Here is a 24,757-nt window from a genome sequence, read left to right on the forward strand (position 1 = left end):
CACAAACACACAATCCTTGCCGTGCACTCTCATCCCATTTCCAGCATTCCCCTTTGCATTTTCAGCTTTCCACCAACCCACCTAGTTGTCATTCCACATGCATTCCCTCTTTAATCATTCCCTCCTAGCTGCCATTCACATGATCTCCCATCCATTCTCTCCCTATAAAACCATGCAATGCATTCATACACACAATTTTCCCATTCACCACAAAACATACACACACACACCATCACACAATCCTTGCCGTGCCTTCCTCAACATTCCAGAAATTCATACACATTTCCACCACTCCCCACTCCATTCCACATACAAATACCCTCCAAAACACTATCCTTAGACCTTGTGCAACAACAAAGAGGAAGAGAAGAGGGCCTAAACGTTCATACAATTCAAGTTTGAGTTGTTGGAATGTTTAGGTGTTTCTTTTCCTTTGATTTCAATGTTTAATTTCAATTCTCTTTGTCTTGTACGTATGAGGAACTAAACCCCCTTTAGCTAGGGGGTGATTCGAAACCATGTTTATGCTTGCAATATGAATTGATTACCTTTGGTTGGAATTTCATAAGTTGTGGATTCAATTTGTTTAACTGTTTGATTGATAACTTATTTATGTATGTTTATTGAGAGTGCACGCTTAATTTTCATGCATGAATATGACGCTAGAATATAAGTGAGTTTCACCTAATAGTTATGAACTTATATTCACAAGTAGTGGAGGTTGCTTATAAACAATCGCGTTAAATGAATTCTTGGCACTAGTTTCATGCTCATCATAGTAACGAAGGCCTCGTCAACACTTATAGTTTTCATGATGCTTAATGATCTTTGATTGTATCTTTATTGTGCTTTTCACGTAAAGGACTTTTGGAGAATGTTGTGAATTGCGTTGCGCAAACCCATCCAATTCATTAACTTAAGGAGAACTTGACGGTTAATTTAAGCAGACCTAATTAACCCGGGGTGTTGAGTTTCATAATTTATCGAAAGACCAACTGAAAATCATCTTGTATGCAAGTGTAACATGTGTGGAGAAGAACCCCTTAGCTATTCCATCATCCATTGATTCATCACAATTTGTTTTACAATCTGCCTTAATTATAATCTGTCCATTTAATTTAATCTCATCCAAACACAATCCCCCCATATTTTGTTAAGTCTTAGTCATTATAATCTGTCTTATTTTGGTTTTTAAGTATTTGGAGTCACAAACACCTTTAAATTCGTCCAAATCTGCCTAGTTTACATTCTTGTTTTGTTTGTTGATTTTCGTACAAAACCAAATTCCCAATTGTCTTAGAGTATCTAATTGGTTCAATTATGTTTTAGATTGTGTTTTTAGCTCATTTTGAGTCTTGTGAACTTGTTTCGAGTTTTCTTTAAGTGAGTTAAGTGTTTTAAAGGTTATTTTTATTTCTTTGAGTTAGTTTAAAGTGTTTAGCACCCCTAGTTAATTCCCGGTTAGAACGATCCCTACTTACATCATTACTACAATTGTCACAAATAGGGTTTAATTTGTGTGCGTTTAATTCTCACATCAAATCTCAACAGCTTCCTCAGAATCAGGCTTAGTGGATTTCTCACCGCTGTCCACGCAAGAAGTCTCCTCTTTTCCAGCAGGCAAATTAGTCTCAACAGCAGGGGAAGTAGGCCTTGGCGCCACTTTAGCAGTAGAGTCCATCTTATCTCTTTTCATAATAGCAAGCCTCTCCAAATGTGAACCAGACTTACCTCTTAACAAACATCTTGTACAGACTTCGGTATTGGGGGCATGAGAGGACCTCTATGATGAACAATCTTACCAACAGTTATACTAGTCATTCTCAACATGGCAGGTACCGTAGGCTATATCTAGCAACCTTATTTTTCTTCCCATTAGAAGAAGTCATGTCAATCACAAGCCTCTATGCAGCAGGCAGACCCTCACGAGTAGCGGAGGAAGTTTTCAGTTTTTTCTCAACCAGCATCTCTTGAGCAGGCAGGGTAGATCTATTCTTTCCACCTTCATTCATAGTAAGCTCTACAACAGCGATCAGACGAGCCAATACATCCGCTGATCTTCTTTACCATCTCTATTGGGAGCAGCCCACCTTTCTCCCAACGAAGAAGGCTAAGCAGACAACGCCATTCATGGTACTCAGTAGGGAAGCTCAACCTGTACTGGCTTTTCCTTCATTTTTTTCTCTCAGACTAGGAAGTAGAATATCTATATACCCAGCATTCTAGCAGCCCATGAGGCCCGTGACCTCCTCATCTTTCTTAATCGCCGGCCTGGCCCTCGACAGGTCCAAGAGCCCAAAGGATATGAGCCATACGTGTCACATCCCAGACCGACTCCACTGTAGCATAATATTATCTGTTTTGGGCCCCTAAGGGGGGTAGATTGTAACATCTTACATTAACCAACGGAGAGGGGGTGATGTGCCTTATATATACATGCCCACCCTTTGTTTTGGTCTATGTGGGATGTTACAATGCGGCTCGCCTAACACTGTGTCTCAGTGCCTCAATCCGCAGACCCAGCCGCGTAAGCTGCCCTTGGCTTTAGCCAAGCTGAGCAGCCCAAACAGTGGTCCCTGCCACAACACCTCATCTGCCCATGCTGAGTTGACTCCTGGCCCTTACCAGCCGACATGCCGCACTACCCCGACGGTTGCCCCGTGACAACACTATCCAAGAAGAAGACAAGGAAAATTAAAATTTTATTACCTCGGTGTGGCACGGAGAAGACGAAGAAAGCAACGAAAGACAATCCTTTGCATGGGCAAAATGTAGAAGATTGCTAGAAGAGGGGGAACAAATATCCTCTAAGCTCTCTTTCTTGTAAGGTAGAATAAATCACTCTGCAAAATTGATTTAACAGCCCACTTAAGGTGGATTTAAATAGGCTTTGAGAGAAATTTATTTCCCTTTCCTAGAAGGATTTAATTTCCAATTAACATCAAAATAGGAAACAATCCAAAGTTTCCAAAAGAAAGAAAATCTCTACACCCGTTACCCTTTTCTACGAGCAGCCTAACAGGTGTGGGGGCATTTGTGGAGCCAAAAATAATCAAGAGGCGACACATGGATTTTTGGGTGAAAATAACAAAAGTACCCTCAAGGGTAACCCCCAAAACATTCCTTTTAAATTATGTTAATTAGCTAATTAATGGATTTATTACCTAATTAATCTATTAATGGTTAATTAAACTACCAATTACACATAAAAAACACACAAGAGGCCGGTCACCTTCTCTCCCATCTAAAAACCTAGGTCTTCACTCTTGCTAAACACTCAAAATTCTCCAAACATTTTTCCCTCAAAATTCTAACTTTGGCATCAGAAGTTCTTCAACCAAAGCCCCCCCTCGCCCCCCATTAATCGTGGGCATGCGAGGCTCTTGGCTTTGACCTAAGGTATTATTTGTTTTGTAGGTGCAATTTTGTCCAAGAACAAGGAGGAAGAAATTTGCATCCACAGTGTCCTCATCAAATTTCATGTGTAGGGAAATATAAACTCAGTTGGTCTTCAAGTTAAGTCACCTGTAACCTTTGTATTTTAAGCTATACCTTACAAAAATACATTCCTTGGAATGAGATCCTAATTTGTTCTAAGTAAAGGGACCTAGGTAAAGGTAGCATGCACAACCAAACATACGGATGGAGGACAAATCAGGATGACGATCAAAGAGACAAAAATATGGACTAGACCAACCTAGGACATAGGATGGGAGAAGATTAATAAATTAAAAAAGGCCATTAGTATGGCCTTAACCCAGAGAGAAAACGAGGCATTAGCTGTTGTGATAAGAACCCTATTGTCAGTGGAGATATGGCGATGTTTACGTTCCGCCAATCATTTTTGTTGAAGAGTGTGAGGACATGAGACATGGAGAATAATACTATTGGTGTGACAAAATTGAGTAAAAGTATGGACTAACATCATAAGTAAAAAGAACATAATATTTACAGTCATAAACAAAATTATTTTAGACATTCATATGTCATTATGCATTAACTAAATGAAAATGGGCCAATAACTATTTTAAAATTAAACGATAGTTTCTACAACTTAGAAAGTGCACATGTGTTAGAAAACGCCTTATTTAATTTACATAATGACCCTAGAGATAACTTAGACAAAACTTCAGTGGATGAATGACCTAGACGAGAGTGCCATAGGGTGGAGTGGGCGGCAAGAAGAGTAGATTAACAAGACAGAGACACAGAATAAAGCTAACCCTTACATTGGCCCTGAAACAATGGAGAACCATAATAAAAGTTAGAAATAACATGGCCATAGGGATGAATAGTAACAATAACGAAATTATCTTTTGTAAATTGAGAAGCAAACAAGAGTTTTTTCTTAAGATGAGAAACATGAAGGACATTATTCAAATGAACCTTATGAGAACCTAATAGGAGAGACATATTGTGGATGCAAATTTTTTCCTCCTTGCTCTTGGACAAAATTGCACCTACAAAACAAATAACACCTTAGGTTAAGGCCAAGAGCCTCATGGTGCCCATGATGAATGGAGGGGGGGCTTTGGCCGAAGAACCTCTAATGCCAAAGTTAGAATTTTGAGGGAAAAGTGTTGAGAGAATTTAGAGAGTTTAGCAAGAGAATTAGAATTGAGTTTTGGAGAGAATGAGAGGGCTTATATATGGATGTGGCCGCCACCTTGGGAGGAGATAGACTAGCCACTTGGATGGTTTTGTGGGTTAGGTCCTTGATTTGTGGTTAATTAGCTAATTAATAGAATAATTATTTAATTAATTAGCTAATTATTATAATAAAAGATGAGAGATTTAGGGGTTACCTTGTAGAGAAGATATGATGAGGATGGATGAAATAGGTTGTAAATAAATACCTATTTGGGCACTTTTGACTTGATTGAGGGATGATTGTCGACTGCTCACGCGTAAGAGTTCCAGTGTGCCTCGAGGGTAATTTTGTCCTTCTTTACCCAAAAATTCATGTGTCGCCTCTTGATTATTTTTTGTTCCACACATACTACCAAGATAAACTATGAAAAGTGCATCGCCATGACCAAGGAGAATAGATTATTTACCGTTACAGAGGCATGGTCTTGAAGAGCATCACCATTATTAGTTGTATAATGAATGACTCCAATATCAAGGTACCAATTAGGATCATAAGCAGCATTAGGTGGATATGGCATAACATGATAGCTCATAAAAAGAGTCGTGGAACGAAGAGGACAAACAGAAACATCATGGCCAGAAGTATTACAATTAGTACACCAAAAATAAGAAGGAGCACCGAGTATACCTTGATTAGAGTTTGAACCCAATTGTTGTTCTGCCAGGCCGCCACTACCTCCGAAACCACTACCACGACTAGCTCCACATCCCCATCCACCATGATTGCGAGAGTTGAAGCCTCCACAGCCTTGGTTGAGCTTGTTGTGTTGTTGTCCATGCAGTGTTCTAAAAATCGGCTTAGGTGCTACACGATGGTCAACGGCCGAGATTAAGCTTAAGTCGGAAGGCACAGAAAGAAATTAGGGGGGCGCCTATCGGTCTAAGCGGTCACCTAAGGGGTCTAGACGGGTGCTCAGAAGCTTAGGCAGCCTGGGCGTGATTGAAAGTCAAAGGCATGAGGTTAAAATTATGAATTTTTATTTTGTTTGAATGTGCAGAAGGAGGAGCTTCAACGAAGAAGATGATGCAAAAAGCTCATTTTCTCTAGAAAAGGGATCCTCTCCGGATCCCTTCCACCTAATCCTCCTCATCAAACAATCCGGGCCCTTGACTGCCAAAAGCATAGGCCCACTTTAAAAGTTATGATAACTTTAGCCGTTAGATCAAATTTTAAGAGTCCGGATTGTTTGATGAAGAGAATTAGGTGGAAGGGATCCGAAGAAGATCCCTTTCAATTTTCTCTCTCCCATTCCACGTGACAAAGAAACTTTTTCTCTTCTTAATTAGTAAAGGTATCCAATGAGGTTCCGCCACCTATCATCTTAATAAAGGCTTCTGAATTAGGAAGTGGTACTTTTGATAAAAAAAATAATAAAAAATTAGGAAGTGGTACCACGTATTGGGAGATGTGGTGCCTCCATAAGTCTAGGTGACTTTTCATATATCTCCATCACCACTCATCCAAAAATTCTACATTTTTAACACTATTACTTTCAAATAAATATTATATAAATTCATAAAAAATATTTTGTAAGTAATCACTCAATTTTTTTATCTTACACCATAAAATCACTAAGATACTAAAGGAAATTTTCTTATATTTTATAAATATATACGTTGTATGTTGAATGATAAACTTAATTAAAATAATAAACTTATATTAGGCCACTAGTTTGAAAATATCTTCACCACAGAGATTCCTAGCTGGAACATTTATTAACCCCATCCTTCTTCCCTTTAAAGCTTATGGTTCGGACCCCCCTGTACCACCAAGGTAGACAAATACGTACAAGAACTGGTAGAGACGGTTCCTTTACTTATGTCAAAAATGCAAGTTGCACCATTGAATAACAACCCTAATTCTACCTCCTGGTCAAATACAGGTTCGTGCTGCATAGCTGGGGAGGAACTTTAATCACATGTCGATGCTTTCACTTAGTGGAATTTCATTGAGGTAGTTTTGACCCTTGATGAGGTAACATTTTTAGGTGCCATAGTTTATTGCAACTGAACCCTTTACCTGGTTGCTAATGAAAAAAAATAATAGTTGGAGATATTATTTGCCCGATAGCTGAGATCTCACCAAGCATAGCCTATTTAGTTCTAGCATTGGAAGAGCAAGGAAGACTCAAAATATGATGAAAGATATATTCAAGGAGAATAGAGCACTCATGTTAGTTGAAGGAGTAGGAAGCGCCTTTTAACTGTAAATAGACACTTATTTATATAATATATAATATTTTTTCTTAAATCCGTCTAGTCTGCCTAGGTGCTAGGCCTTGCCCGCCACCCGACTAGTGCCTAGCGTTTTTTAGAATCTTGTGTCGAGGCATGCGGGGTGATCTGGATAATGGGCTTGGTAAGCAACAGACTAAAGTTACTGCTCCTATTGTGGCAAGATTTTATCTGTAACTAGAACTGCAACTGGCTCTAAGCTTGGCAGGAGCATGTGCAGTCGTGGCAAGAAGGGCATAGGCACTGTGTTAGGTTGATTTTAAGCTTTAAAGGAGAGGAACCATGAGCGAAGATCCAGTAACTCCAAAATAAGAGGAAACTTAAGAACAACTATCACAAACATAAAATATTCACTCCCAAGACCTTTGATCATAGATGTAACTAAATCAAAATTAGAGACAAGTTGGTTAATAACAGCACGAGAATCAATAATTGACTTAGCATGTTAAAGATAATCAGAGATGGGATGAGTCCCTTTGGTGAGAGCAAGCAACTGAAAGCAAAGATTGGTGGCATTGGCAAGAGAAGCTTGAGAAAAGTGCTCATAAAGGCAGTCCCATAGAGCCTTGGAAGATGATTTGCCGACGATAAGAGACAAAATAGCTTCAAGAGAGTGGAGGCAAGGTAACTCACAACTAGTTGATCGGCTTGAAACCAGGTAGCAAACTCCGGATTAGGCTTCTCAAGTTTGTCAGCAATCGTAGGGATGGTATCGATATTGGCCTTAGCAAAACCATCAACATAGCGAAAAAGATTGTGCCCAAGAAGTAAGAGCTTCATTTGACTGAGCCATATGATATAATTGGAATTGGTCTACTTCAGAAAGCAAGTGACGTTAAGGCTAGAGATAGAAGCACCAACTGTTGAAAAGGTAGCAACAAGAGCGGTGGCCATGATAGAAGAGAGAGGGAGATCGACAAGAAAGTTTGGGAAGAAGCAGGATAGGGTTTCACGACCATGAAAACAAAAAACCTTAACTCGTTGATATCACGTAGAATTATGTAAATTGTGTAGTACTATTGTTATCACAAGGTGCATGTATATACAACTCTTTGACTTGGGGCTCAAGAAATACAAAGTTCACAGGGATTACAAAACTTAGATTAATAGAATCTTAACCCAATTCTCCCACACTGAAAAAATGAATAAAAATAAATAAACACAAACACTAGCCTCCAAATCAAAATTAGGTAGTTTGTAAAATACAAAAAACCCATCAAACGAATAATGTTGTTAGGTTGAGGAGCATCGTTGTCGCATGCCAACATATAATATTATAATATTTACAATTAAGATCAAATAATTACACAATTATATGTAAATAATATAGAGCAATAATAATAGTATGTGTATTGCCGACACTTTTTTTGGTCAATTTACAACTAGTTTTGGCAAAAGAACAAGGTGTGGTACAAAATCATTGGCTCTGCAAATCAAGTGGGGGCACTGCTTCTCGTTGGTCCTTAACAAAAGCTTCACTTACTCTCTCTGCATTCCTTACATACACACAGAGAAACACACTGCTTTGTGGCAGCTTTTGAAATTTTTATCAGCATCTCATCTGTTTAACTAGTTTTTTGGTGAAATTTTCTGAAAGGATTTTCCATTCTTTTACTCTTTTCTCTCTCTAGAACTGACTTCTAGTGGTCAATTTGTTCAGTTCCTCACTCTAGCATAGAAACCAGTTCATATCTATCAAAACCTTTTACTGGGTACCTAAGAATTTGCTAGAAGTTTCAATCTTTGGTAAATTTCCACTCAAATTGTGTGGGTTTCACTTGAGTGATTTCCAAATTTGTGGAGGAAGTTCTTGGCAGAACGCTTTGACTTGTAAGTTCGTAATTCAAATCCTGCGTTGTTATTACTGATTAGGCAATGATGCATTCAACAAAATCAGAGTCTGATATCACAAGCTCAGCTGGATCATCACCGTCAAGGTCCCCAAAGGCACCTGTGTACTATGTGCAGAGCCCTTCAAGGGACTCGCACGATGGGGACAAGTCCTTGTCAATGCACGCCACTCCAATCTACAACAACAGCCCCATGGAGTCACCCTCACACCCCTCCTTCGGCCGCCACTCGAGGAACTCCTCCTCGAGCAAATTCTCGGGGATTTTCAGGTCCTCTTCAGGTAGGAAAGGCGGTAGTAAGCAGAGGAATGACAAGGGGTGGCCGGAGTGCAAGGTGATTATGGAGGACGGGGCTTATGATGATTTCAACGATAAGTCGCTTTCGCGGCGAGTGCAGGTCTTGATTGCACTACTTAGCTTTGTGTTGTTGTTCACTGTCTTCTGCTTGATCATATGGGGCGCAAGCAGGCCTTACAAAGCAGAAGTAGTAGTTAAGGTAAGCTAAAAATTTGATGCTGCTGATTTGGTATTGCTGTGCTTTGAAAAAAAGCTGCTTCTGTTGTGCTATGAGAATATATGAGAATAAGCAGCTGTGAAATAAAGCAGCGGAGTGTTTGGTAAACTTTTTTATAAAAGTGCTTTTGAAAAGAAAAAAAAAGCAGTATTAGAGTGTTTGGTAAACTTTTATGTAAAATAGAGGTGAAAAAATGCCGGTTTGTCAAAGCTAAGTTTTGCAGCTTCTTGTTTTTGGCTTTATTTCATCCAAAACTGTGAAAAAAATCTGAAGCTGAGTGTTTACCAAACACAAAAACAGCTCACAGTTTTTTTTTATAGCAGTTTTTTTTCTGACTTAATTTGGAAATACTGAAAGGGGTGTGGGGGTTCTTCAATTCAAGGAATGTAGTGGGAAAATGGGAATATGCAGTTGCTAATAGGATGAAATTGTTTCGGTCTAACGGAGCACTTACGATTCTTGCAGAGCTTGGAAATCAGTAACTTCTACATTGGTGAGGGTTCGGACTTCAGTGGAGTTCCATCAAAGATGGTGACAGTGAATGGCTCATTAAGATTGAGTGTGCGCAACTCTGCTTCAATCTTTGGCATTCATGTTACCTCCTCACCTATCGGTCTCCTTTATTCGGAGATTGCGGTAGCAATTGGTCAGGTTGGATTCTCTACCATGACTACCATATTTATCTCTAAGCAAATTTTTGAATAATATGTAGGATAAGGGTAAATTAACTATTTTGGTTTCTTTGTTCTCACGTTTTGGTGCCTCGAGTTTTAATCTTTCATAGCTCTGTCCAAGTTTTTTTCCGTTTACAATTCAAGTGCCATCGGGAACTTCCAGGGGACCGAAATTAATTTCAGGTCAAAACACAGGAACCAAAATCCTAACTGGACTAGGATATTACATTACCAAACTAGGAAAGTTTGGTCTTGATTCGTAGTCTGGCAACATAATACGTATGTAGGATACTGTTTGGAATCACTTGATAAGTGTTAAATTTTCTGAACTTTGTCTTTGCAGTTGAAGAAATATTATCAGCCTAGAAAGAGCCTCCGAACGATATCAGTGAACTTGCATGGTACTAAGGTCCCTTTATATGGAGCTGGATCAAGTTTGATGTACACAAAAACTGGTGCATTGGTTCCGATTCCATTGACCTTAAGCTTTGAAATCTGGTCTCGAGCGTATGTTGTAGGGAAGCTAGTGAAAATAAAGCATCGAAAGCAAATCTCATGCCATTTGATTTTGGATCCCACTGTCACCAAACCCATCAAGTTCAAAAAGAGCTCATGCACTTATGACTGATGATATCCTTCTGTGAATGCTTGCGAAAATCCAGTGCAGAATTTACTGCAATTTGAGTGTACTTTTTGGCCAGGGACTGCAATCCGAGTTGAGTTGTTCATTCTGCATATGAAATCCTTTCTCAAGAAATTAAAATACCAAGTTTATTTTTGGCCTTAGTAAATCTTATACTTTAAGAATTCCTGTAATTCGTTTTTTATTTTGTTTTTGTTAAATTCATGTCACTGATTTAGTTATGATCTTATGATCATAAATGTAAATAGCTTGGTTTGAAATTATGTGATGCATATCGTATGTATGTTTATAAAGACGAGGGAGTTTTTGACGTGCAGCATAATGTTACGAGTTTATACCATTTGGGAGTTTCAAAGCTATCTGCTATCCTTTTCTATGCGGATATCATAGACCCGCTGGCCTTTTGTTGTACCACAAAGCGAACAAGTTACTAGGGGACTACATACTGATTTTTTTAATTGTAGATCCTTGTACTATCTCTACACGCTTAATCCTAGTATGAGATGAAGCAACTGAGATTTTGACATCAGTAGATGACCGGGAGAATCCCTCTAGTAAGCAGACATTATCCTCCCAATTATTGTCGACATTGTGCTCACCGAAGCAAAGAATCGTTTCTCGCAAGCCTCTTCCATGTTTAAGCAAAAACCTTGCAAACATAATCAAATCAAATAATGAATGTTCACCTTTAAGTGACATAGGAAGTCGCTCAAATTCTGCACTTGACTTTCCCAGTATTGCTCTTCAGTGTAACCAACATTGTTCAACAGAATGTTGTGCCATGTACCTTCTCTTCCTCCGAGGGTGCTGCTAGCTACGTAAATACTAAAAGTAAGGATTATAGGAGCGCTCTTGAATTGGCATGCTATACCTGGGAGAACAGGTTTATTCAAACAGCCGATATGAATTTGCAAGATCTCAAGTTCCATAAACGAGTACGGTAGACTGCCATCAAAACAAATGGATGACGAAATCGGGAGACAGCCAAAGCTTATTGCAAAGGGTTTGAACATGCAATGATCCGCAAAGCAAATTAATTGCACTAATCTTATTCTTCACAGGCAAGAAATGTAGCCAAATCAGAGACAATGTGAGAAGTGAGGGGAGACCAAAGGAAAAAGGTGAAAGCTTAAACCGTCGTGAGTTGTTGTTGGAATGTATTTGCAAGGCCTAAGCGAGACTCCTCAATGAATCACAATTAAACAAACAGCTAGGCAGAACAAAATCATCACGCAAAGAGGCATGAAGTGCAAGTTCTTCAACATTATTGCGCTTCATCACCTGATCAATACAATCATGCAAACATGAAGAACTCAAATAGCCTTTAAACCTAAATACCGTTACATTAGAGTTTTCACGGTGGCGATTCAGAACTCCGCATAAAATTTCTACTTTTCGGCGTTTTGATGAACGACTTACGTGAAAGAAATCGAGGATGGGAAAGGAATCCCATATACAACTCAATCTTTGAGATAAGACACTCGTTTGAGCAATGGATCCGATCAGTAAAAAGGAGAATATGTAGTACAATATATCATCCGGAAGACTAGTGATTCAGTCGATACTACTTCGCCAGTCATCAGTGCGTTTCTTTTCTTGCTTTGCAAGCCTTCGCTTCCTGCTGGAAATCCTCCCTTTTGATCGGACTGCAACTGGAAGCCTCCTCCTCTTTGCAGCGCTTGTTTCCATAGAGTTTAGAGTAATCAATTTTCTTCTTTGAGGGTTAATCCAAAAAGCTATGCTTGGTTGATATATGAGATTTTCCATCTGATTTAACCAAAAAACAAAAATCACTGTCAATTGTTTATATTCTATATATAAAAGATGGAATAATCTTTCATCGGTGCATTTAACCCCTGAATACTAATAAGAATTTTGATCCTTTAAGATTTTTAATTTATTTATATTTTTTTATTGAAAAAGATGTTTTATTAATCTATATATATATATATATATATATATATATATATATATATATATATATATATATATATATATATATATATATAAAGGGAGAATGTCAGTTTGATGAAACATTTTGAAATGCCTAAAATGCCCTCATTTCGTACAAAAAAAAAACCAAAAAATAACTGTCTAAAAAATAGGCATTCGGAAATGCCTAAAATGCCCTCACTTTGTACTCAAATCTAATATCTCTCACTTATAAATGAAAAGTAATACTAAATGATATCGTAATCTGTATTTTATTAATACTAAATCATTATCTCCAGACTTGTTAGGCATAAGTACATGTACCCTAACCACAACCAATATGATCCGCTCTACCATTCATATTTTGGCAATGAACCTCAACGGTTCCAAACCGATTTTGACATGGTCAGACTTAGTGCTGGTTCAGTAAGCGATACCAAATCGAAACTAGTATCCTGAATTTCAAACCAAAATTTTTCGAGATGGAAATTTGAAGTCCAATCCCAAACCAAAATTTCGGGAATCACAAAATATTTTCGGTATTTCGGGATAAATCGAGATTAAATTTTGATTTTGGGCTATTGGGCTGAAACTTAACATACTGGGCCTTTGGGCTAAAATTTAGCTTTTTAGATTGAAATTGTCAGCCCAATTTCACAAATACCAATATGTCATACATACAAATATGTCATATATGCGTTTGTGCAATCTATTTTGAGCCACCAATGCAATCTATTTTGAGTCTTTTACTTCATACATACCAATATGTGCAATCATAGATTTATAGCCCTAATTGAAATATGAAATTATGAATTGTTCTTCAAATATATTCTACTATCAAACTATTTAAATTCAACATTCCACATGCATGCAACAAAAATAAATTAAGTTAAGTAACAAACCCAAAAGCAAAAAGAAAAGCTTAAAGTTCATGAAGATTGTTGGCCCCTTCGGCCCCTTGATCTTGTTGATGGTTGTGGTTGCTCTCTTACCATGCTTATTGTTGTTGATTGGTATGTATAAAGTATTAAAGCATTAAAGACAAATTAGAAAGTTGAAAGGTATAAACAAAGAAGCAAAAAATTATGGAGAAAACAGGACTTAAAATCTACACCTTTATAATTCCTATTGTTGCTGCTGCATTCCATTGTGTGATGAAGTTTCTGAGTTTTGACAAAGAAGAGTAACCTACAAATCTGTGTAAATTAAAGCACATACTTCAACCACGGTGCTCCTAACGAGAGGACAACACAAACTTTAAAATCATACTGATAATATACAAGTTAATTGTGACTTCTTCGTGGAATGGAAGTAAACAAAAATGGAGAAACACAACACATTTGAGAGGAGCAGCGCATTACCAAATGCAGGTTTGTCTGCACAACATATATACCTAGCAGGAACCTACGGGCAAGAAAATTATTCACATCTCTGCATGTACTTCAGTTTAACATCAGAAAATTCCAGAACAACCAGAAAGTATAGTCACCAATAGAAATTTTTAAAAGACACAAATCATAGCCAAACTCCTAAAACGAAAAAAACAAAAAATTCATAAACCCGTAAACATAAATATAGAAATTAAATTAGGGCTGGAATCATGAACATCCAATCCAAAACATAAATTTCACAAACCCTAATCTAGAATTCGAACCCTAAATTACATTTCAAACCCTAAATTAATTCCAAAATTTACCTTATTTGGGGGAGGATCGGTGCACAATGCACTGGATGAAGAAGACTCTCAGACTTTGAGTGTCTGATAGAGAGAATCGCGAGAGGGAGAGAGAGCGGTTCTTTTTCCTATATATATATAATAATAAATTAATAATATATATTTTTGGTTCGGTATGTGATTCCCGAAATATTGAGGAGACAATCCCGAATCCTGAAAATTTTGGAAATTTTGGTTTGGGACATTTTTGGTTTGGGATTGAAATTTTTTCGGTTCGTTTTTAGGATTTTTGGGATTTTTTTTCCACCCCTTACTCACACAACTAATTTCAATTTTATACCTCTTGGTTCTTAGTGGTTACCACGACAATGAATATATTCATGGATGAACCTAAAAATGCAAAGTGACTAAAATTCCAAACATAAAACGTTATACAACTCCATATTTCAAGCAGCACATTCTGGATCAGATTTCTGACGTTAGTGAATCGCACAATGATGACTAGGGAGACTGAAATGCCACTGTGAGTCTTCCTAACCCCCGGAAGGATAGATTGCTATAATTCAATGTATGCACGAGCGCAACAAACAATGATCATATTCATACATGATTCTAAAAATGAAGAACAACATTAATAAATAACAATTTTAGACATAAGACGTTACGTAACTCCATAGTTTACATAAAGTTCAACTATTACTCGGTAATAAAATGCCCACGTTTCTATCATTTTTATGAGTTATTGCCGCCAATCAAGGCAGTGAAAGGCAAATAGTATCAATCAAGCCCAAATTCTCACTCCCTTCATTCAGTCCTCTGTAGATCTCACTCAGTTCTCACGGAAGACCCTGTCTTTTCACTCCATAGATCTCACTCACTAAAGATCCACAAGAAACCACTTCCCTCTGCAAAATCCTCCAAAACCATGTCCAAACCAAAACCCACCTCCAGATTCATCCTCTTCACCCTCACCCTCCTCCTCCTACTCCATTTCCCAACCCCCATCAAATCCTCCGAGCCCCAAAACCCCGCCGCCGACGAAACCGAAGACGGCGAACTGGAAGAGCTCCTGGCATTGGATGAACAAGTAGAACAAGAAGAAGACCAAGACGGGGGGCCCGCCACAAGGTCTTCGGAGGCCGAGCTTTTATCCAAAGCACAGAGGATTGTTCTGGAGCTTAATCATGACAATACAAAGAGGGTGATTGAAAACAATGACTATGTTCTGGTTCTCGGGTACGCTCCCTGGTGTGCCAGGAGTGCCGAGCTGATGCCTCAGTTTGCTGAGGCTGCCACTGCGCTGAAGGAATTGGGGAGCCCCCTTTTGATGGCCAAGCTTGATGCCGAGCGGCACGCGAAAACCGCGTCGTCTCTCGAGATCAAAGGGTTCCCTACTCTGCTTCTGTTTGTCAATGGCACCTCCCAAGCCTACACTGGTGGATTTTCTGCGTGAGTGGCTCTTAAACTTTGTCAACCTGTTTAATTGGGAATATTTTATGTTAATTTCATTTGGATTAGCTAAGTGAATCATATATTTGGCCAGTTACTTATAAGTTATAATTCAGATTGTGTTTTGTCATTTATGTTATCTGTATGCTTATATGCTTGTTATTGTTCCGTCTTTTGTCATTGCCATAATTCGTATAATCAAGTTGTGTTATTCCACTTAATTTAATTAAATTTTTATAGAAGGTGTAATACCAGTGATTCTGGGGGAAATTTTGAGTTGTGCATTTCCATTAATGTGTTTATGGGGGCAAATTTTGATTCAGGGAAGAAATAGTGATATGGGCGAGGAAGAAAACCGGTGAACCTGTTATTCGGATAAGCTCAGTGACAGAGGCAGCAGAATTTCTCAAGAAGTCCGACATATTTGTTCTTGGCCTGTTTGAAAATTTTGAGGTACGTGCGTATTTGTTGTTTTCAAATTTTTATTAAAATGCTAGACCTGGGAAATACTGAAAACCTGGAGTTAGAATTAGACAGTGCTTTGATTATATATTTGTTTGTACATTATGGGTTTTTTGGGCTTATTCTGTTTGTTATAAAACCATTCAGGGGCCCGAGCACAAAGAATTTGTAAAAGCAGCGGCAGCTGACAGTGCCATCCAGTTCGTAGAAGTAAGCAACATCGAGGTTGCTGATGTTCTCTTTCCAAATGTAAAACCAACTAATGTTTTCCTTGGAATTGTGAAAAGTGAGCCAGAAAGATACACTGCATATGGTGAGTTGCTTAATTTTTTTACTGAAGGTGATGAAATTTGTTGTTTTCTTGCTTGCTTGTGCAACTTAGCGAGTGTATAAATTTCATTGATCTCTCTCAGTAAATCAAAGTTTAGATCTGCAAATCAATAAGGAGACTTATGTTTGAGTGCCAACTTGCATATTTGACTGTGATTGTCATTGGTTACATTCCAAAAAAAAATTTCCACTCAGTAAGAATTACTAATGTAGTTATTCATAAATGTTTGGGTTTGCAGAAGGGACCTTTAGAGTGGATGAAATACTGCAGTTTCTGGACTATAACAAGTTTCCATTAGTTAACAGACTTACTGAAGCAAATTCTGCAAAAGTGTACTCCAGTCCTATTCAACTTCAGGTTTCTGATTCCGCTGCCGTTTAATGCAACTCAGATATCAGATAATATTTCCGGAATTACATTACCCCTTAAGAATTTCTTTGGAATTGGCATGATAATAAGTTCTGCCATTTAATGACTCGCTTTTATTCTTGCGCAGGTTCATGTTTTTGCAGACGCAGATGACTTCAAGAAACTTCTTGAGCCCCTTCAAGATGTTGCTAGACAGTTCAAGTCAAAGGTACTCAAATGGACTATATGTCGAAGCTATTGGGTGAATTGGTTAAATCTACTAATGTTTTCCCTTTTTCATTCTCTTGATCCAGATACTGTTCATATATATAGACATTACAGATGAAAATCTTGCTAAGCCTTACTTAACGGTATATGGGCTTGAAGAATCAAACAGTGCTGTGGTCAGTTTCCCACTCGTGAACTACACATTAACTGTGAATTCTTTCTATCAAGGAATCTTTTGCTAAGGCTATAACTAATCAGGTTTTATCTGTGTTCTGTACAGGTCACTGCTTTTGATATTAGAGGGAACTCTAAATATCTATTAGAATCAAATCCAACACCAAGCAATCTTGAAGTAATAATTTCTCATGTTTTGAAATTTCCTCATCAAGAATATCTACCTATACTACTAAAATTTCTGAATTGGATTTTGTAGGAGTTCTGCTCAGGCCTATTACATGGTACTGTATCTCCGCACTTCAAATCACAACCAATACCTGATAACGTGAGTCATTTTCCCCTTAAAAGATTTTTGGATCAATTAATCTTGGAATCATATCTTAGTTTTTTTCTTCTATAACTTTGGACAATAGTTGCTTGTTTTGATTCCCCGTGTTACAAAATCCTTAAGCCAAATTTTTTTGTTAGCTGGTGAACAACCAAAACTGTACTGCGGTGTGCTAATTTCAACATAGCTTTGAAGCAGTAAATATGAAAGCACTTCCTGTAATGTTATAGTTCTATCACATTAAATGTAGTTCTAAATCAGTTCACGTTAAAATTGCAGAAGAATGTAACCGTCCAGAGCATTGTAGGAAAGACATTTGATGACTTGGTTTTAAATAGTCACAAGAATGTGGTACTAGAGGTATGTGTGTCTTTCTCTCCTACATCTATTTTAATTCTGCTCACATGATCACATCCAAGTTGAAGTTCCTGAAGTTTGAAAACAAAATAAAGTTTCTGTTGGCTTGCTTATCAACAGAACAAAAAAATGAATGAGCTGTATCATGCTTGTATTCTTTGATATCCCTTCTATATGAGTATGTACATTGTTCATAATATATATATATATATATATATCGCATGTGTGTGTGTGTGTGTGTTAGAGAAAAAATTTGGCATCGCAGGAAACTCATAAGAAACTACTACTCAAAGAGCTGTAAAAGTCATCAAGTACGTACTAAGAGTTCTAAGATATGCTCCAAAAACCAAGGCCTTTCAAAATACTACATCAACAACAACAAGAAAACCTTATCCCAATAAGTGGGGTCGGCTATATGAATCCTAGAATACCATTGCGCTCGGTTTTGTGCCATGTCTTCCATTAGATCCAAGTAGTCCAAGTCTTTTCTTAGTGTCTCTTTTCAAATCTTCCTAGGTCTTCCTCTACCCCTCAAAATAGTACATTGTATATAAATATTTACATATATAAGTGTGCGTGCTACTCTTTCTTTTATATGTCACGTTTGTAGAAAACCTGCCGTCAAGAACTTGGGGTTGATATACCATGTACAGCTTATGCCTTAGCTTGAGCGTTGTATTTTTAAACTTCACCCTTGAGGAATTTAGGGAGCCACTTAGCAGAATCCTTGGGAATGCGCTTGAGATTGTCTTTGTAATCAATGTAATAAAGCCCAAATCTTGTGGTATAGCCATCAACCCATTCAAAGTCATCAAACAGCGCCCAATAGAAATATCCTTTCACATTCGCACCATTCTTGATTGCCTTGTTAAGCCAGTACAAATGCCGAAGAGTATTTTTAACTCTATGTGGATCCTTGAGTGCCTTATCAAGTCTGCGACTATCGTCCTTTGCCTCGTCGATTCCATTTTCAGTAATGTAGATTTTAGGACTTTGATAGTTTTCCTTCATGAAGTCCATCAGTTTCTGCAGACCTTTTGGATAAATGGAAATGAAACTACTTCCTTCAGCCTTAGGACCAATAGGCTCTCCATGTTTATTTTTTTTGGGTAATTCAGCTAAAGAATCAGTAGAATAGCAGATTGGTTTCTGTGGACTTGGTGGGGAGTTTTTAGCATATATTGAGGTGTAATAATTGATGCCAATAAAGTCAAAGGACCCTTTGATCAAATTCTTCTCTTCCTTGGTAAAACTAGGTAGTCTGTCCCTGACCAAATCTCGCATACTCTTTGGATAATCTCCATAGACTAATGGCTCCACGTACCATCCCAGATTGAAGTCCAGAACTCTCTTCGCTGCAGCTCTGTCTTCTTCCGAATCTGAATAAGGCTCAACGTATTGTCCTACAAGACTGATTCCAATTTGTCCTCCTTGGTTTGCTTGGAACTTCTCTTTGTATAGCTTAACAACAGTAGCATGGGCAAGGAGAAGGTTGTGGCTCACAATGTAAGGCTCAGTAGACGAATTACCAGATGTACATACAAATTTTGTACGCAAAGAACATCTGCCTGGTGCAGCAAATCCAAGTTCATACCCTATCTTGGCAATGATAAATGGCTCGTTGATTGTAATCCAGTTTTTGACCCTATCTCCAAATGTTTTGAAACATATTTCGCTATAATCCTTAAAATCGTTCACAAAGGAACGGTTCAAAGGGCCACCATACTTGTCTTGCAAGGTTTGGGGCGAGTCAAAATGTAAAATGGTCACATAGGGTTTGATGCCGTTCTTGATTAGCTCGTCAATTAGGTTGTTGTAATGATCAATAGCTTCTTGGTTTATTCCACCATTCAATGTTCCATTAGGGAGAATCCTCGTCCAGGGGATGGAAAATCTGTAAGAATCGACACCAAGGTTGTTTATAAGCTTCACATCTTCCTTGTATCGATTATACGAGTCGATGGCAGTGAACATGTTTGAGTGGTCAGAAATTCTCTCTGGGAATTTCACAACAAAGTTGTCCCAAACACTTAGTCCTTTCCCAGAATTTTTCGCTGATCCTTCTATTTGAGCAGCAGCAGTAGAGACCCCAAACACAAAATCAGTAGGGTAGTCAACCCTCTTGACTGCCAATTCTTCTGGGTTTGGATTTGATGCATTGTGATGCAATTTCTCCAAGTCAGCGGCATTCACAACAATCTGTGACGTAAATATTAAACAAGCGATTAAAAACTCGGAACACTCCATCACCTCTCTTCGTCTAAAGTTCTCTCTCTCTCTCTCTCTCTCTCTCTCTCTCTCAAAATAAAATTTAATTAAGTGAAGGATTTTCTTTGTTTATGAACCAACTTCGAGCTTCAAGCCTATCTTATGCAGGAATGGAACGTCAATTTATATAGACATGCACACAAAATGAACTAACTAACAAGAAAGAACAAACTAACAAAAGGGTGATAGTCTATTAACCACAAATTAGCACATTTAGTTCCAACTGAATCGATAACACTCTTTGCTGTAATTTTTCACTTCTGTTTTTCAACAACTCAAACAAAAGAATGGAACATTCAAAATTAAAGAATCTAGAAAAGGTAACACAAACTAAATATTGAACTAGTCAAGAATCTAGAAACCTCAATTGCGAACCCACATTGCACTTCATATGAAAATCACACTAGTAAATCAATAGTAATAGCAACTGCATGAAAAAACGTACTGAAAATTTAAGTTAAAAGTCGTTTATTCAGTTCATCAATATTCCAAAACATATGAAATCAATAAATGAAGAAGAAATGACATGTATCTACATGTAAATATATAAAATAATTACATTATTGGCACTAAAACTGGCCTATAAGTTGTTGTGTTGCGTTCGATATTCAAGGTACAACTACTATTTAAGTTTCTAGTTGTATAGCAAGTTGTCGTGGTTTTAGAATTTTTATATGGAGTGATTATTTTGATTATGCGTATAAAAAATATCATCCTTGCTATGGAACAGGTATACACACCATGGTGCATCACCTGTGAGACCACTGCCAAGCATGTAGAGAAGTTGGCTAAGCACTTTAAAAGTGTGGATAATCTACTCTTCGCAAGAATAGATGCATCTGCAAATGAACATCCAAAACTGCAAGTGAGTGTTATTTTCGGCATCATAATTTTGTTTCATGATGTTGGGATGAAAACCTAGCTTTCATGTAATCCATGACCTTAGACATATAAGCTAGAGCATTTACGTTAAGCTCTGCAGGAACATTTTGAAGATCCGCTGGTTGCCTTTTTTGTTCCAAATAGCTTGACGAATCATACACTTCAATCCTTGATGCGATCCTCTGAAAATGGCCCGATACATCATAAATGAAAGAAGAGGGTGTGAATCGCAACCAATTTAACAACCCAGAAACATTATCAATGAAAACCATCTCTGCCCATGAAAATTTCAGTTGATGAGATGCTATCTCAGTTATTATTGTTTGTTATTCATTTATTTATTTGTTTGGTTACTTGTTACTGCAGGTAAGCGACTATCCAACACTTCTGCTGTACACAGCCAACGATAAAGGCAATCCGGTAATTAGTCATTACAACAAATCTTCTTCTGTTATGATTCATCTGTGCTCTGTAACCATCTTACGCAAGAAATTGTTCACTGTGCAGATCAAACTTTCTACAAAATCGAGCTTGAAGGACGTGGCTACAACTATCAACAAACATTTGAAGGCCAAGGATAACACCGCTAAAGATGAATTATAGAAATATATACTGAATGGTATAGTTTCGAGTTCGAGATAGGATATGATACTGAATACCAAGTGATTTATAACTAGAATACTGAGGAAAACGATAGGCCCAAGGAGTTGGTATATAGATCGTCTTTGGTTAAGGTTTCTAGCTTTTTCTGAAGCATTATATGAAGGATGACATTGATCGACCCAAAAGTTATGAGTTTTGCAACCCGAGGACTAGTTGTGATGAAAACTCTTTATTTATGGATAATACTTGAGCACTCACCGCTCAGTACCTAAATATTACTGACCACTTACATAGACTAATAAAATGAAGGACACGTAACTCTTGTTATTTCATAAACTACAGTATAATGGTATTCTTCCGCTTACAAATGTGATGTCAGAGGTTTGACTTCAATTGGTAATGAGGTCAAAACCAGTTTAGTTTTGATTGTCCTTTGTATAGTTTAACCAAAATTTCTCATCCATGGAGACGGGGTGGGGCCGGTACCTCAGAGGATTACAGCATGTGGCTACGAACCACGGTGTCGGGGATTTGAATCCCTCCTTCGCCCACAACCGGCCGAAAAGGGTACAAATATATCGTTATGGTAAAATTATAAGATCCTTTAAAAACTTAAAACAGAAGAATTTAACAATGAACGAGGAATATCATCAATCAAGCCAAGGATTTCCAATAAAAATGTAGTGATTTCCACTTCAACAATTAACGAGGAGTATCATCAATCAACTGTTTCAACAAGGAGTTTCATTTCCTCAATTCTAGAATCAACGATCCTTTTTCAGATTGACAGAAACAATTATTGTAGGCATTTGTGGCAGTGGATCATCAAGCTATACAACCAATGGTGGTCATGTCCAGATGCTAAAAGCTATTAGACCACTGGTGTCAACAATGGTTTCTTCAAGAAGTGAGCCTCAAGATTCCCAATCACAAGGTCTGCCATGGCACTGCGAGTTTCTACTGTGCCACTTCCGACATGAGGCAAGAGGACCACATTCTCGAGCGCAAACAGCTCTTCAGGTACTTCTGGTTCCTTCTCATAAACGTCAAGCCCTGCCCCACCTAACCGGCCTTCTACCAGAGCAGATACCAGCTCAGGTTCGTCAACATGAGAGCCTCTCCCAATGTTGATGAGAACACCCTTTGGCCCCAAAGCATTAATGACTTGACGATTGATAATGTGGCGGGTCTCTTCAGTTAAGGGGCATGCAACAACTAGAACATCACAGTTGGCGGCCAACTCCACAACACTTGGGTAGTATTTGAACTTCAAATCTGGCTTTTCTGTCCTGGAAAAGTAAGCAATTGGGCAGCTAAAAGCCTCGGCTCTCTTTGCAACTGCTTTGCCAATTCTTCCGAGACCAATGATTCCAACAGTTTTCCCAGTGAACTGAAAATGAAAGGGAAACTAGTACAAAAGAGGAGAAAAAGAGGTGCTATATGGATGAAATTAAATCAATAAATAAAGGTTTTAGACAGACATTTACCTTGCTTGTAGTAAACGACTACACATTTAACTCTATTTCAGGATGAAAAACAGGGAAAGAAAAAGAGAAAAAAAGCTAGTTCTCCTATGAATTCAGGAACCTCACATTTCATACAAACTTCATCAACTTTTAAAAGTTCTAATATCAAATAATCAAAGGAGGTAAAGAAACGAAAAATATCAATGTATCACACAAACATGTCGCAAAATTATTACACTCAAACTGCCCTATAACACACATGTTGACTTGTGAATCTTCGTTTCATACATAGCACATAAGCAGCTACTGTAAGGTGCCTAAACTCCTTGAAAAGTATCTTATGTTGGTTAAAGAATTTTGCAACCGGTGAAAATATTATGCATTCTCTTTTATTAGATACACAAACAATGCAGAATGAACACGCTATTTCTTCGTAAACCAATTTTCTGGCAAAGTATTGATAAATTCAAAATTCAGGCGCATCTGCGAGCAGTACAGACAATATTAAGAAACAAACAATTAAAAACACCAGAAAGGATGCCTCAGTGCATTTTCAGAAGAACCTATTTAATCAAACAATAAGAACAAACAATCAACACCGACTACCATCTCACCCTCTTTCGATTTTCTGGATTGATGCTATCATAAATACAGCACAGCAATAGAGTTGCTTTCGATGAACTCAACCACGATTGAAGACACTTATCATTGAGAAATATACTTTGACTGACTCCAAAATTTCTTAAGAACTAGTCCATGCCCTTGTAGACGAAATTGAACAAAGAACATCGATCCAGCCAGGCCTTTAACAACAGCCTTTATCATGAATCACCAATTCAACCATTCAATATAATTATCATTTTGCTCATTCTTTTCCTCCAGCATGGTAAATAACAACACAGTAACACTTAAGAAAATTTTACCATAAACGCACTTCAAAAATTACCCATCAACTCACACTCAAATCACAAGCAGCATATCAATATCCATTCATACCAATATAAATAAGAATTCGAACAAAACCCAATAGCAAGTAAGTGAAAATAATAATATCCAATGCAAATTAAGCAAAAAAAACCAAACCTTGGTGGTCAACTTGTACTCGCCCTCCTTCCACTGCCCACTCCTCACATACCGATCACTCTCACACAGCCGTCTCAGCACCGCCAACGTCAGCCCAATAGCAAGGTCCGCCACGTCGTCGGTCAAAACGTCGGGGGTGTTGGTGACCCGAATACCCTTTTCCTTACACGTCTTCAAATCGACCTTATCCATCCCAACGCTGAAACTGGAAACAATCTCCAGCTTAGGCAAAGCGGCGATGAGCTCGGCGTCGGCTCCGGCGGTGGCGTTGCCGACGATGGCACGGATGGACGCGGAGTGGTCCTTGATGAACTGGGTTCTATTGGGGACGGTCCAGAGCTTGAGGAGGTTGAAGCGCTTCTCGAGCTCCTGCTCCAAATAGGAGGACATTGGAATCGGCATGAGGACGGCGATGGACTCCATTGTTGTGGGATTCGGAGAAATTAGGTTTGTTTGGTTCCGGGGTTTGTGTCGTCTCGAAGGGATTGGAGAGCTTGGGATTTGTGAAGGTGACAGAATGACTGGTAGTGATGTGTGGCTTGTTATTTCTGTGGTGAACAAGGGACAACTACCAGCGGAAGAGAAATGAAGGTCAGGCGAAA

General features: G+C 38.2%; 4 protein-coding genes across 4 annotated transcripts; 2 read left to right on the plus strand and 2 right to left on the minus strand.

Annotated features, from left to right (window-relative positions):
• The first annotated feature begins 8,329 nt into the window (after positions 1-8,329).
• Positions 8,330-10,876, plus strand: LOC137709400 (uncharacterized). Its single transcript, XM_068448493.1, has 3 exons — positions 8,330-9,231; positions 9,715-9,900; positions 10,267-10,876. Exons 1-3 carry the CDS (start codon positions 8,761-8,763, stop codon positions 10,549-10,551), a joined length of 942 nt encoding a protein of 313 aa, XP_068304594.1. The 5' UTR covers positions 8,330-8,760; the 3' UTR covers positions 10,552-10,876.
• Positions 10,877-14,932: 4,056 nt separating this feature from the next.
• Positions 14,933-21,859, plus strand: LOC137709501 (protein disulfide isomerase-like 1-6). Its single transcript, XM_068448588.1, has 12 exons — positions 14,933-15,622; positions 15,946-16,075; positions 16,232-16,397; positions 16,654-16,772; positions 16,912-16,992; positions 17,078-17,167; positions 17,272-17,343; positions 17,425-17,493; positions 17,776-17,856; positions 20,852-20,986; positions 21,370-21,423; positions 21,511-21,859. Exons 1-12 carry the CDS (start codon positions 15,099-15,101, stop codon positions 21,604-21,606), a joined length of 1,617 nt encoding a protein of 538 aa, XP_068304689.1. The 5' UTR covers positions 14,933-15,098; the 3' UTR covers positions 21,607-21,859.
• Positions 18,531-20,224, minus strand: LOC137749217 (beta-glucosidase 24-like). The gene has a single exon (XM_068489328.1). It carries the CDS (start codon positions 20,098-20,100, stop codon positions 18,535-18,537), a length of 1,566 nt encoding a protein of 521 aa, XP_068345429.1. The 5' UTR covers positions 20,101-20,224; the 3' UTR covers positions 18,531-18,534.
• Positions 21,860-22,249: 390 nt separating the features above from the next.
• On the minus strand, positions 22,250-24,757 carry LOC137709502 (glyoxylate/hydroxypyruvate/pyruvate reductase 2KGR-like). Its single transcript, XM_068448589.1, has 2 exons — positions 24,156-24,757; positions 22,250-22,996 (listed from the first exon to the last, which is right to left on the minus strand). The coding sequence occupies exons 1-2, from the start codon at positions 24,576-24,578 to the stop codon at positions 22,478-22,480; spliced, it is 942 nt and encodes a 313-aa protein (XP_068304690.1). The 5' UTR covers positions 24,579-24,757; the 3' UTR covers positions 22,250-22,477.

The sequence above is a fragment of the Pyrus communis genome, chromosome 11 (genome assembly GCF_963583255.1).
Source record: "Pyrus communis chromosome 11, drPyrComm1.1, whole genome shotgun sequence".
In the NCBI taxonomy this organism is placed as follows: domain Eukaryota; kingdom Viridiplantae; phylum Streptophyta; class Magnoliopsida; order Rosales; family Rosaceae; genus Pyrus; species Pyrus communis.